At 39.8% G+C, this 14,596-nt stretch overlaps 2 protein-coding genes across 2 annotated transcripts in view; one reads left to right on the forward strand and one right to left on the reverse strand.

Moving 5' to 3' along the window:
* Positions 1 to 275: 275 nt before the first annotated feature.
* Positions 276 to 14,596, reverse strand: part of LOC141948603 (polycystin-1-like protein 2) — a 40,839-nt gene continuing 26,518 nt past the window's right edge. Inside the window, 14 exon segments of the mRNA XM_074881281.1 lie at positions 276 to 386; positions 1,230 to 1,361; positions 2,538 to 2,639; positions 4,013 to 4,223; positions 5,883 to 6,043; positions 6,373 to 6,500; positions 7,395 to 7,528; positions 8,038 to 8,365; positions 9,220 to 9,405; positions 10,116 to 10,256; positions 11,651 to 11,747; positions 12,201 to 12,432; positions 13,192 to 13,420; positions 14,356 to 14,572. Of these exon segments, the coding sequence (XP_074737382.1) occupies positions 276 to 386; positions 1,230 to 1,361; positions 2,538 to 2,639; positions 4,013 to 4,223; positions 5,883 to 6,043; positions 6,373 to 6,500; positions 7,395 to 7,528; positions 8,038 to 8,365; positions 9,220 to 9,405; positions 10,116 to 10,256; positions 11,651 to 11,747; positions 12,201 to 12,432; positions 13,192 to 13,420; positions 14,356 to 14,572 (2,409 nt within the window).
* The window catches only part of BCO1 (beta-carotene oxygenase 1), a 68,598-nt gene continuing 55,297 nt past the window's right edge, over positions 1,296 to 14,596 (forward strand). Inside the window, exon 1 of the mRNA XM_074881284.1 lies at positions 1,296 to 1,377. The gene's annotated coding sequence lies outside the window, so the exon portion shown is untranslated. The remainder of the gene's footprint in view (positions 1,378 to 14,596) is intronic.

The following is a 14,596-nucleotide window of genomic DNA, read 5'->3' on the forward strand; positions in this document are numbered from 1 at the left end:
TTAGTCGAACGGTGCAACAAGCGGTCAGTGTTTATTAAATACAGATGCTAAGTCTACAGGAAGTGTGCGTGGGATGCTTTATGTTAGGTTTAGCGTTATTTCTTAGCTAATACTCCAAAATAACATGTCAGCAACAGTTTATTGGTTGAGTGCCACAGCATTTTAGTCAGAAGCCATGAAAACTTAAGTCTAGCCACTGCAGCTGATAGTTAAAAAGTGAGTCTTTCACCCCCAAAGTGACTTTTCATTGTGGTTATCATTTAATCATTGGCAAGTTATTCCAGTTGATCATTAGTGACTGGCTTCTCTTCCTTCTTGCATTTAATCCCAAAGAAACTGAAAAGTTTCATTAGCATTAGATCAACAATCTCCTCTTCTTCTGAAGCCTGAAATAACAACGAGAAGTTACTCAGATGCACAGACCAGAAGCGGATACAGTTTCTGCTGAAACCAGAGAAAGTTTCAAGAGAAAAATCTCTACTTGAGATTAAATAAACCAACTTTCACTCTAAGCAGAGCATGAGTAACTGCCAAAGCAAAACATCATGCCAATATTTTTATCAAGGCAAAAGTCCCAAATAAGCATGGGTAAGCATGGATGTTACAGAAGTTTGGGCTCTGTCAAAGCCCAGGGAAATCCTGCTACAGGAGCCCTGAGTTCACTTGCCAGCTACCATACAGCTAGCGGTATACACAATGAGCCACCCACCATTTCTAGATGAACTAAATGATAAAAGCTAAATAGACTTTGTTTTGTATTGTCCATGTCCTTTGTTTTCATCTGCCTTGACTTTATTTAAAACATAGAGGAATTTTGGACAGTACTGGAGTACTAAGCAGAATTTCACACCATGCTATCAGTACCTTGAATGGATCAGACACTCACAGTGACATTTTAAAAGGGAGCTGTAAAGTCCTCAAGGACTTTAGGAGCAGTTTTGGCTCTGATTTCGTGGAGCTGCAGCACAAGTCTGAGACTTTTGCCAGATTTAGTATGTGAACAGAAGGCTACAAATCAGATCTTGCACTAAATCTGCACAGGGACTCGTCTGAACAGGAATGGACAGTATAAATCTGGAAAATCTGAAGCGCGCTTTATGAGTAAATGTTTACTTCTTAAGAATTGGACTGAGTTTACATGGGCTTCATCTGATGGTGGAATACCTAAATCATGAGTAAGAACTGTACAATAAATGCTAAAAATGGCAGGAGAGCTTAAATGAACACACCTGGTAGTGCTTCTGCTCCTCACTAAAAGCAACCAGAATCACTGAAATGAACAGATTCAGTACTACAAATGTCATGAAAATTATGCAGGATCCAATTAAGAAGGAGCCTAGAATTGGATTGTAGTCCAAGACCTGTAGCATTAATAAGGTAAGATGTCATACTTTGATTGTAAAAAAAACCCCAAACAAAAACACAACCAAAAAACCCCGCAAAACATACATACATACAGGCAGTTAAAACACAATAAGGAGTTTGTCTCAAAATCCCTGTGTCTAATAAATTATGCTGTCTATATTATACATATATATATACATTTTCTCCTTTAGTCTCTTTCCTATGTTGATATGATACAGTACAAAGATAGAATATTTCATATATATGATATATGAATATGGGCAATCTTTGGGCTTTTTTAAGTGTTTGAATTTGTCTGTAAGGGTATGGAAATTTCATGTGGAAGTTGACAAGCCTGGAGATCTGTCTATCTGCAGAACAGCTGAAGCTCCATCATGCCTCAGCTTTCCAAGTGTAGATGAAATCTCTGTATGCTTTTATTTAGTAGTGTCTTTACAAAGAAGCCCAGTCAGACTGCCATGGACACATACCAACAAGGGATTGTGTAAAAATCCAAATTCCTCATTTTCATGTAAGCTATAACACAGGAATATATTTTCATGATTAACATGAGTGGGATGTAGAGGTGAAAAAATTTGTGCCCAATTACTGATCTTCAAAGCTGCCCATACCCTGTTGGATCCATGGTCTAAAAACATCCACCAAGGAGGACTTCGCAGTCAGAGATGTCTGAGAACTAGCTTAATCCACAAAGAACTGTTCAAAGGATATTGTAACATTTGAAAGAACTTAATGAAAAAGTCAAGAATAATAAAATCAAATGTAACATAAAGTTCCCTTGTGAAAGGCCTTGCCTTTCTTGAGAAGCTGATGGGTGAGTGTTCAAAACAACTGCAGGGCATCACTCACATTCTGTAGCTTTCTAACAAAATTGCTCAAAACTTTCTGTGGTCCATGAGCAACATATCTAGTTAAAATGTGAGCACCTTTCTCAATGAAACATTCATTATGAGTCTACCGGTGGTCAAAATGGGATGTGAGATGTATTTCACTTGGTGTCTTTTTCTTGTCTTGTTGAGAAAAGGTGGCTGCTTTAGGATCCTGTGGAGCTTGCAAAATCAGAGTAATGTCTAGCATTAATTGAAAGTCTTTCTATTTGCTGGTTTAAAGCATATTTGATAGCTGAGCTGCTAATTACACAGGGATAAACTTCTCAAAACCACAGATGGTACCTCCTCATAGTTGAAGATTCCCAGCTGAAGACTGACCATGGTCTCTGATGAATCAAAGAGTGTTTTGTAAGAGTAGAGCCTCCAGCCAAATATCAAGTTTGTCTGCAGAGGAAAGAAGGCATATCTTGTGTCATGATCAGAGTCCTTGCTGCAAAATCAGTTAATGACTACTGTATTCAGAGAAAGTTCTCCTAGCTTGTCATCAGAGCCATAAAGCTTTTTGTGTGTTTTGGGGTTTTTTTTTGTCTATGAGCAGGGGAAACACCAGACGAGGTCACAGAAGAGTAACCCAGAGCTGAGAACTGGATTCACACTTTCTGAATGTGTTTAGCTGTAATACCTTTTATCATGGACATGAGAATGTCTTATACCTGCTCAGCTTGCCACTAGATAACGTAAAAATCTGCAAATACATGGCAAAGTCAGGAAAGTAATTTAGACCACCCCTAAGTAGCAGATATATCCCTGCATGATTGACCGAATTAATCATAGTCACAAACACTTGCCTTTCAGCACACAGATCCTCCCCAATAGGCAGCCTCCTTGTTTTCACTCAGTAACCAAGGTGCTATTTTCTTCATTTATACCTTATGGGCCTACTGTGTCTGGTTTAAATGGGGGCTGCTGCAGTCTCACCTTTTTCTCCATCCTTACATATATATTACTACCTCTTTCTTTCACAGCTCCAGCACTTGCATGACGTGACAACAGGCTGGGTCATGGAACTGATCTCATCACCTGTTAAGTTTGTGGCCTTACTGATGCCTGAAGCTACCCAGTTGCTAGAGTGTCAGTGCTGGAGGAAGGGAGAGTTGAGGACTCTGAAATCAGGCAGGTGACACTGCAGCAGGTCCCGTTTGTCACAGGACTGCCCTTTACAGGACAGCGGGTTCGGTTCAGATAGTTTCCACTTTTTCAGTGATTTTGCGATTGAGATGTGCTGAATTTCCCACATCACTTTGCCAGGAGATTTACACAAAACATTTCAGCCAAGTCAGGAAATATGCATAAATAGTTGCAGTCCAATAATTTTTTAATCTCATTAGAATGAAAATATAATTTTATTTGCATAAGTATTCCTATAATGGGCAGAAAAATAATTATTTCCCACTTAAAAACTAGCCAAACAGAAAATGGCACTTGCTGCACTCTCCCCAATTTGAGCTTTATCCAGAAAATTATTTTTTCCCATACTTTGTTCTTTGTCACACCTATTACACACAGAGAATCCATCTTCTCCTCTTGGTGTTTGATTTTTGTACTAAATTTCAGTTTGCAAAGAACAGACAAGTAGATATTTCTTTTACTTACACTGAAGAACTGGGCTCCAAGCTGCTAACCTAAGATTTAGATAGGCACCTTTATTCAGTTTTACATTTCAAAGCTATATTGCTTTCAGCATTCAGAAATAATTCATTTAACCTGACAGTACCTGGATGCAGACTGCGGACAACAGAAACTGCAGCGGTACTCACGGCAATGGAGTAGGCGAGGAACATGATTGCAATAACAGTGATGAATCCGGAGATATCACCCCATGCCCTCCTTAGAGTTGAAGTTATCATGTTTAGTTTAGGGTTGAGCCTCAGGAGATGCCACAGTTTCACTGTGGAGAGAAGCACCAGGAACGCAATCAGGTAGCCAAGAACTGCATCGGCTCTTGCTGTTTCATTAAAGCTTACACAGCTGTTAGAAAAAAAGAAAAGATGTAATAGACCGAGCACACAGAAGCCTTTGAAGTGCGTAAATGAGTATGCTGGAAAAGCCAGTCCCTCCGTCCTTGTTTTCAGTGGAGGGCTAACTTGAGTTCTTGCTTGAATGTTCCCACCTGTACTTCCTGCTGTGCATACACAAAAAGCTCAGTTGTACATGGCAGAGGTTTTTTTCAGTGTTAGCTAGAGCTGAGAGAGGGTCTAGGCTGTAGCCCAAATGCTGCTCATTTTTAGCAAGTCACAGTTTAAAGGCAGCTAATGCAAACTTTCTATCAAATTCTGACCCTTAGAAAGGAAGACAGGTTGTTCTATGCATGTGTAATTGAGGGGATGGGGTTACTGGTGCTGTGCAGCTAGCAGGATGCACTAGCTGTGACAGGATTAGCTCATTTCCAACAAGATGTGAGAAAGTACTGTAAGGAATGAAGTAAAAGATTGGAGGTCAGAACTGTGATCTGTGACTGAGGTGAGTCAAGTCTTAATGTTAGCTGAAAAAAACTTGGTAATGCTTATATTTACCATTTATAAAGGTAGCACATTGTTTGTACTTACAATTTTGCTTACAACAGAGGTGACCACAAAAAGCTTTTATAAATTGTGTTTGCTAATATTGCACATGACATATACAATGTGATACGCATTAGCAAGAGTGTAGCTACCAGGTGAAAGGAAGTGTTTGTTCTTTCCTCTCATTCAGCACTTGCGAGGTGTCTGGAATACTGAGTCCTGCTTTGGGCTCCCCAGTGCAAGGAGGACATTGAGTCAAGTGAAGGGCCACTGAGGTGGTTGGGAGTCGGGGTACAGGACATCCAAGAGAAGGAGGTGAGAGCTGGGTTTGTTCAGCCTGGAGAGAAGGCGGCTGAGGAGGTCTCTAATTGCTGTCTCCAACCACCTGGTCAGTGGTTCTAGAGAGGATGTAGTAAGATGCTTCCTGGAGGTACACGATGAAAGGATGAGACAACAGCCACAAGTTACAGCAAGAGGAATTCCAGCTGGAGATGGAAAAACCTTTTTTTTTCTCCCACAATAAGAGTGGTTCAGCACTGGAAACAGGGATCCAGGGAGGCTGTGGAACCTCTGTCCTCGGAGATACTCAAAATTCAACCAAACAAGGCCCAGAGCAACCTGATCTAACACCAAAGCAGGAGGTTGGAGCAGGGACCCCCAGAGGTCCTTTCCTTCCTAAATTATCCTGCGATTCTATGACCCCTTCCCTGTGTGACCATTTTTAAACAGATGTTATAATTTTCCATTCTGCATAAAATAAGCCATTATCATCCTCTAACCAATGGCTTTTTACAAGAAAGAATGAGGCAGATTATCTACTATCTGGATGGATGTCCTGCAGCAGAAAGGCTTGTTGATTCAGAAGAGGGTGATGCAGATAGGCAACTAGCAGCCAGGCTAGGGAACTTGGTGCTCAAGTGTGCTGGATTTTATTAGAGCAATATCAGAAGAAAATCCTATTGCTGGCACAATCTAAGCCCTGAAATACTTACACGCTTCATGAATATAGCCATATAGGGTAGCATTATCTAGCAGAGACAAGCTGCTGACTGTGAAGAGGAAAAATAGATTTGTTTCTGCATAAGTAGCACCAACAAAGGATGCACTAAATAGCATTAGTACTTACTCCTCTTTGTGTTCCTGGTAGTAGCTGATGTCTCGGGTCCCAAGGATTGTCCGCTTCACAAACACTGACAGGGCACTCCAGCTAATCAATATAATGGCCATCTCCAGGAGATTCCACTTGCTGTGGAAGTATCTCCATCTCAGAGTCTTCATCAGTTTTCCCTGCGAAAAGAGGAGTTTTACTGTTTCAGTCTCATGACTCTGTATCGTGCAACACACCTCTAAAGATTAGGGCTAACCCCTCTGCAATAAAGCAGACTACTGCACATGGATAAAACTACGTCTTGCACCAATTTCCTAAAAGAAGCATTCCAGCAAAATAAAATGTTGCCTTCCTATTATTTAATAGATACAGTATCTGATTCAATCTTCCATTGGTGCAAGTCAGCAGCAGCACTACTGAAATCAAGAATAGTTCTAAAGTTTTTATAAGTGAAATCAAAACCAGACACAAGGTGATGCTGTCAGCCAAGCTCTCCATTTGGTCTCACCTGCACTATCATGTAGTACACAAGAAAGAGGAAATAAATCACTTCTGCTGCAATGACAAAGATGTGGAGACTGTTGGTGTATGGGTAAAGCCGGACACTTTGCAGCTCTGCGCTTGTGAAGAAGGCCCCTGAAAACCAAACAATGTTCACCTCAGTGCTCCAATAATTACATCATTCTATTTTCATTCAAACAATTTAGTTCACCAGTAAAACTTCCGTACTCACATTGTGAGACTGAATCCAAATATCTAACTAAGATTTAGACTTGATTATATGAGTAGCCTTATAAGTGTTCTTTGAAATTTTCCTCAAATAGGAGTTTCAGGCAGTCAATGGCTTTTAGAGTGCTAGTTCTCTCCTGGATGATACTAATCCCAGCAACGCTGAGTTTGGATTGGACTACAACACAGAAATGTAGCAGGAGGACCTGGAGATATAAATCTGAATCTCATTCTAAAAAAGAAAATGAGCTCAGTTTTGTGGTCTAGTTTGGGGCATTTTCCAATACTGGGACAGACCTGAGGGAGGCTACTGCTCAGATTAAATGTTTTTCTGTGGCCTTCAAACCAGAATCTAGTTTCACTATTTTCTTTGTTGTATCCCAATTATGTATTATATGATTACACAGCTGTATATTACAAGTCTTCTGGAACAAAAAAGACAGACTGTTATCTGTACTTTTTGTCTTAATATTGTATTGTTTAGCTGAAATGATTAGGAAACATAATTTTGCTTGTTCCTGTTGTGTAAATTCTGGAGATGAAGCTTCAGTACCATGTTTTCTTCATCAGCAGATGACCACAGCATAAGCAAACGTAAGATATTCCATTATGATCTGTATTACTATGATGCTACGTTTTTCCTAAATGGTTTATAAATTTTGCATTGATTCTGTCATGATTAGAATTATTAAAACACTTCTGTGTACTGAATAAAGAACTAGGTAAACATTGACAGCATGTAAATCTGTAGGTGCATTGCGTGCTGTCTTCAGAAATGTGTAACTTAAAAAAGGTTCTCACCTAAAGCATTGGTTTCAAACATCAGGCTTATAATGCAGAACAGGTTCACATTGGCATTGTAGACTGTAAATTCAACAAACACTGCTCTGGTGAAGGTGTCTAGCCAGATGTTGTTGAAAAGGTACTGGAGAATTCTGCCAAAAAATATACAGCCAGTGATCTAACTCAGGCAGGGAAGAGACAGCATCACATGGAGGGTAGGACTGTTTGGATATTATCATAGAGAAGGGGTAAACCAGAGGTAAGATGTTCAAGAGGACATCTGATCTGTCAAGTCTGGGTATGGGGGATATTTGTACTGTCAGTCTAGGTGGTGAGTTTCTTTTTGTCTCCTCTGGAGAAGCAGGTACCAGATACTGGCCAGTGCTAAACCTGAGATGCCTCAGGTATCTGATCATTTACCTCATATAGGTTAGGAGAAAAAGGTTCTGATTTTGGATCCTGGTTGTTACCTAGCATTGAGCAAGATGATAGGAACATAAACTACAACGACAGCACCACGGTAATATCTACAATATTCAGCACAATGCACAGCAGGAAAACTCAGGATGTAATCTGAAATGAATCTTAAATAGGGTAGAGGAAAGAGCATTGTTGATGCTACAGCAGATGCACTACTAATTTACAAGAATAGGAGTGGTACCTGGAGGCATTCTTAGGATCAGTTCCCAGGTGAATCACGTATCCCCCTCCCCTGTAGATGGCAAGTTTGCCCCAGCTGGGGTGCCCTCTCAGTTTGGATTGACTCTGATACTGCCATGCTGAGCTCAAGTCAGAGGAGTTATCAAAGACTGAAGTATTCCAGTGTTCCCCATAATCTGATGTATCTTCTGCTTGTAGGGAATATGGAGCATGGCATTCCTGAATTACATGCTGGAGTTTGGGAGAAATGGGACAGATGCCTCCTTTCACTCTTACTTGACGAATTCGAGCACTGCCCACCAGCTTGGAATTGCCATCTGTAATGAATCCTAAACAGGAGATGGAAAAGAGCAGTGCTGGCAAGATGACAGAACTAATAATAATATTTCTTAATTTCGTTTATGATTCACTGATGTGTTAATATTTTGCTATAGATCCTCTTCTAAAAAACACTGTAAGCAAAGTAGTCATGAAAATTAAGCCTTAGTGTTGATTTGAACTAAGTTCTTAGATAGTAGAGTTCAGTATCACTACCTATCTGTATTTTATACAGAAGGAAACTCATGCCTGGAGGAGAAAAGGGACTTGCTTTGAGTCGCACAGCAGAGTAGCTGTATGCAGTGTTCAGTCTGGCCACAGTTGGTCAGTGCCTGTCATGTCTAATGAACAACTCTGCTAATGTATTTCAGTATTTAGTCTTAAATGTGAGCTGGAAAACAGGTCATATTTATTACTGGATATGACTAGATAGAAATGGTGATATTGCATAATTAGCCTTCTCATTGACCTAAGTCATGATGCAAACAGAGCTCTCCTAAGGAAAAGCTTTATAGTGCCACCTGTCTGCAATTCTTTTTTTAAAATTATGGAAAGAAACTCGTGTAAAACTGAGGCATCTATCTGAATATCTGGAATAAGTAATGTAAAATGTGAAAAATGTAAAATTACAGTGCGGAACTTTCGGTTTATACTAAAGATAAGGAAAATATCAGAGCACATTAAACTTGGGGTCAGGCTGTGGGCTTTTTGTTAACCACTAGTATTCATATTATAAGAATCTACACCCATCTTACACACTCACAGTCTTTCTGCAAGTCAAATATGCATGTGCAAGTTAGGGAGATGTATAGAAGATAATGTTTCAGAATCTGGCAAGCTGAAGTGAAATAATGTGACTCTGTACCTTTATATGATCCATAAAGGTTTTTGACTAAGGTAGTGTTTGCCCACGTGAAAAAATCCTGATAACTGTAGACATCATAGAATCCATCTGTAAAGCTGTTCTCAATGTGTTTGTTTAAGTAGTAGGAATTGGGATCTCTCTGCCCATAGGCAACCAGCAACAGCATCCATAAAAACCCCAGATAGGCTGGAAAAAAGCAAGAAGAGACAGCACATGTGAGCTCAGAATTAACACTGCTGTTCAAAATAGATTGCATGAATGATTACTGCTGTCATCACTTGTTAGGTTAAGGAGATGCTTTGCTAGACTCTGACCAGTGCCAACGAATTTACACAAGCTACTTCAACGTGCTGCAGTTGAAGCATATCACATTTGGAATACGAGTGGCAGTCAAGAAAGTAAGTGGGAAGGCTGGCTGAACACCAATAGTAATGACAGCTCTAAATAAAATGACTAGTCTAACTTTGTTCCAAGTGAAGTTGAGGTAATTTTTTTCCATTGTTTTTAGAGGAAATAAAACTGGGGTATAAATCATTATCTAGAAATACTATCTGCTTTTAAGAAGATGGCCTCCATCTGCTCTTTTGATTTCAACTTCATTTAACTGTTGACCTCCTCCTTCTACCCTTTCTAACTTTTCTTTGACCTCTCATGTGTCTGTAATATGTTTCTTTACTATAAAATCAAGCCTTAGCTACACTTCTATCTCCAGCTAACGTTCTCACCTCCTTTCAGCTCCAACTGCCGCTGAGCAGCCTGTCTCTACACTGTAATGGCTGGCAGAAAGCTAAAGATATGCCAAAGCGTTTTCACCCACAAGAACAATATTTTCACTGATGTAAAAATACTGATAAATACTAGTGAATAAACCAAAATAATCTACATATAGATAATACCCAGGATTTCTCTGATGAGGGCAAATGCTCTCTGTTCCTTCATGCAGCTGATTTTCATTTTCTCCACATCAGCTGCAGGAGGTGGCTGGTAAATATTGCTTCTACTGTCCCGTCGGGCTCCGAAGAGAGGATTTGAATCACCTGTGAGTGAGAGCAGTAAACCCTGGAATTAGTCAACAGATCATCTATGTCCTGCTTTTTGTTTCTTTAGACATTATAAGGAAACATTTGTATTTAATGCTTTTCCTTAGGAAGACAGGGGATGTGATTTAACCAATTAGTATAGTAAGGCACACAGTGGGGAGGGAAGGAGCTCACAGATACAGTGTGTTAGGTTTAGGACCAGGTGTAGTCCAGGTGTGTCTCTCTAGGCTGAGCATCTCAGGAGATGATGTATTCAGAGCCTGAGGCTGATGAGGAGGAAGCTGTAGATTAGGATTCTTTGCTGTGCTCTAGGACTCCTGTCTGCTGGTGTCAGATTTTTTTAGACATGACTGTGATTGCAGAAGCCACTGTTTGGTTTATGGGAGTAATACAGATAATTGTGGTTGAGGAAAAGTATGTAAACTAAGAATTTTCATGTAAGTCTTAAAGGAGGTGGGAAATTTCCTTGAGAGAGAGTTTTAGATATGCTTGTCAGATAAAGATCTACCAATCTAGATGAATTTTGCACTGGGTCACATGTTTATTTTCACTAGGTTGTGAAATAGTTACAGGTTTTGTTGCAAGCCATGCCATAAATACTGAGGTGTCTGCACAGAGCTAAAACAAGCCTCCTTGTATATCTGATTTTTCTTATGTCTGACGTGAGAGCTAAAATATTTAAGCATGGTTACTGCATACTAATAGCACCGATTCATTGATTTTGATGATAATGGCTTCAGTCAGTTTGCCACATGTTATTATGTTCTTTTCTAGATATTCCTTGAATGTTGACAATCTGAAAAGTGATTGAGTATCCACTTGTACAATTCTTGGTCTTGTATGAAGCAATATAGGAGAGCACTGCTTTTTTCCTGACATAGGCAAGCCAGGGGTGGACGGAAGGAAGGAGTCACATATCAGTATCCTGACAGCAAGTAGGTCCTCCAGTAACAGAGGAGATCTTGCAACAGCACTAGGGGAGATTGTGCATGTATTTATATTTGTAGCGGTACAAAGATAAACAAGGAGGTATTATTCTTTTGATCCAGAACTACTTCTATCTTTTTGATCTTGTGGTCTCTTTCATTAAGCATTCTTTAAGATTTGTCCAACCTAAACATACGATGGTCTTTATATTTTCTCCAACCAGCAAAAAATTAGTTTAGGTTTGTTTCCACTTCCACCTTGATCTTTGGAATGCTAATAGGTAGGCACATAGTCACAACACCTGTGGGTTTAATGATTTCTGCTAACCTTGTCAGCTAAGATTCAGATATATAAAGATAACCAGTTAAGTTCTCAGTTGAGCTGAGTCACGTATTTGTGCGTAAAGCACTCCAAAAGCTTGGAGAACACTTTCTTTAATGATTTCTCACTTTACAGGCAGTTACCTGCTGTATATAAAGGCCCGTCAATAGGTGTGTTTTCTTCATCCTCATGCTCCACCTTCTTCAGAACCAAAGCAAAAAAAGCAGCAAATCCCAGCACCTGGAAAGAATTAGCTACAAACTCATCATATGCCTATTTCATATAAAGAAGCTCAGGCTTTGACCTGGATCCCTTTGGAGCCAGGCACTGCAGGAGAACGTCTGTGCTTTGGCTTTGTTGAACTCATGCAGCTGAAGCTCATAAAGAAGAGAACAGTGCACAGTGCTGGGGTCCATCCAGCTAAACTGATTCTGCCATATGACACATCTTCCCTGGTCAGAAACCCCATCACCTATTAAACTGACAAAACAAGGGGGATGAAGCTAATGGAGTTAATGTCAGAAAAAGATAACTGAACTCTGTAAACCACCTGCTAGCTCTTGTTTTAAGGGCAAATACTTCTCATTTTACATGTTAAATCCGGTGGTTCTTTAGAACACGCTACATTGTCTTCCTGAAATGATAGTCAAATGAGATCATATTGGCCAGTGGTTGCATTTCTGAGGATCTCACCTTTAAGGGTTGCGTGATGAAGAGACTTTCCAAGAAGGAGATGGCCATGGAGATCAACCACTTGATGGAGTTCTCCTTGCCATAATGCAGCCCATAGAGCATGGTAAAGAACCCAGATACACCACTGGTGGCTGCAACAAGGAACCAAGCAATGAACATAAACCACCAGGGCAACCCTTTCGAAGAATAACTTTTCTTGCCATCACCGGAGAAGCTTGGAGTAAGGGACCACCTTGAGAGTCAACCAGAAGAGAAAAAATCAGTCTGCAGTGGAACAGAAGCCAAAATCACAGTCTTTGGGTTCAGTGGGCATAGGCAACATCTTATGATTTTAATTCTCAATCAAAATATTCTAGATGCAGTTATATAGGATACATGGATAGCAAAAAATACAGTGAGCAAAAATATGAGGAAGTGTGCAGAGATCAGCTAAAATCAAAACAAATATGATGGGTTTATTTACTCCTCAGTTCATGCATAATTGAACTTCCAGTAGAAATATTGACATATAAAACCATGAGTCCATTTTAGCTGCTGGATACATCACTTGTGATCACCATAAAGGCCAGAGAGATTATTAGTGCTGTTGTTTTCAACACTTTCAACTTAATTATCATATTTCACTGAAATATTTGTCTGCTTATTAGTTTTTCTTTATCCATATATTTTAAGAGACTTCTGAGACTTTGGAGCTCAGGGATTATTCCAGCCCTTTACTATCATGTAGCATTGTACTGTAACATTCAATTTTGGAGGCAGACATGACAAAGAGCAATGATCTGTCATTATTGCTTTTGTGTGCAGTTCATAGTGCACTGAAATGTCTTTGTTGCTCCTACAATAGTATAATAGTAAAACATGTTTCTACAGCTATAATAATAGTTATCTAGCACATACTAAGCAGTAATTATTTGGGCTCTGTCATCCTGACCAGTTTTGATTTCATGACCTGAATTTACTTACACTGAGAACGAGATGAGAACTAGGTTACCTCTCACTGGTGGACGCTGATGAGCAGATCTCGTTCTCCAGGACATTCTTCATGTGCTGAACCTGACGAACAGCTCGTGTGTAACTCTGAGGCATCAGAAATTTATGGGGTCCCAGTACTTCCAGCTCCATCTCTACATGCTGGAGTTGCACGTACAAGCAGCGATTGTAATCACTGTATTTCAGTCGCTCACACATCCCCTTCTCTGAAGTTGGGCTTCTTGTTTTTTCTGCAGGCAAAGAATTATTAATTTATTTTTAAAGAAAATCAGCATAACTATTTCTAGATTAAAATACTCTTAAGTACAAAGGGTAGCAGAACTGGAGCTCAGGATTATGAATGTGCCAAAGTGAAGAGTAACATTTGAAGGGACATGTAAAAGCAGCTGTAGTACTAGAGCTTAATGCTCGTCTGCTGGAATGGGCTGGAATTGTTGCCAGAAAGCAACTTAGTTAGACAGAGGACTTCAAACCTTAATAGAGAAGTCAGATAAGATCAAGTGTTAATTTGTTCAGAGCTTACCTGTGCAATTAATACCTTGGTACACTCATTGGAAAAGCCAAATGTGAGTCTTAATGAAATCAGTGGAATTGTTTACTCATATATTCTTGTTTAGTTGAAAATAAATGAATGCCTAAGAGTCAAACTGAAAGGAACAACAGCACAAAGCCAAGAAGAAAAAAAAGACAGGACAAAAAGACTGTGAAACAACTAGTATTTCTGAGTCTTTATGCTATTAGATACTGATCTTGCTCCCAAGCAAGGCTGGTAGCTAACATTTAATTCTATGGCATAAGAAAGAGATTTCACCATGTCTTTGCTTAGTTGGGCACTCAGTGCACAGTGAAAGGACAAGATGCAATAGGCACAAATGAAAACATGGGAAATTCTGTCTGAACATAAAGAAAAACTTCTGCATTGTGAGGGCTGTTGGATACTGAAACAGGTTGCTCAGAGAATTTGTGGAGTCTCCATCCTTGGATGTGATCCTGGGCAATCTGCTCCAGCAGACAGTCTCCAGAGATCCTTTCCCACCTCAACTATTCTGTGATTCTGTAATTGCCTTTGAGTCATAATGTAAGAAGAGCTTGGGTCATCACATCCAGCGTTACCATCATTTTCACTACAAAGGTTTAAGTAGGCATGTCACATTGTGTTGTTTACCTTGTATATCCGTAGCACCTAATGTGACAATTATAGGGTCATCCTTCTTCTTGTTCTCATCATAAAACTCTTGCCCAGCTCTGTTCTGCTGGCAGATTATGTCCTCAACCAATCCCAAAAGTGTGTTGATGTTAGTTGATTTTCCAAGATCTGATACTGAAGTGAGAGATGGAGTCTTCAGGGCTTTAAAGAGTGAGTTGGCAATTCTTCTTATGTCCTAGAAAAGACAGCAGCAACACAG

This window comes from Strix uralensis, chromosome 12 (assembly GCF_047716275.1).
Source record: "Strix uralensis isolate ZFMK-TIS-50842 chromosome 12, bStrUra1, whole genome shotgun sequence".
Lineage (NCBI taxonomy): Eukaryota > Metazoa > Chordata > Aves > Strigiformes > Strigidae > Strix > Strix uralensis.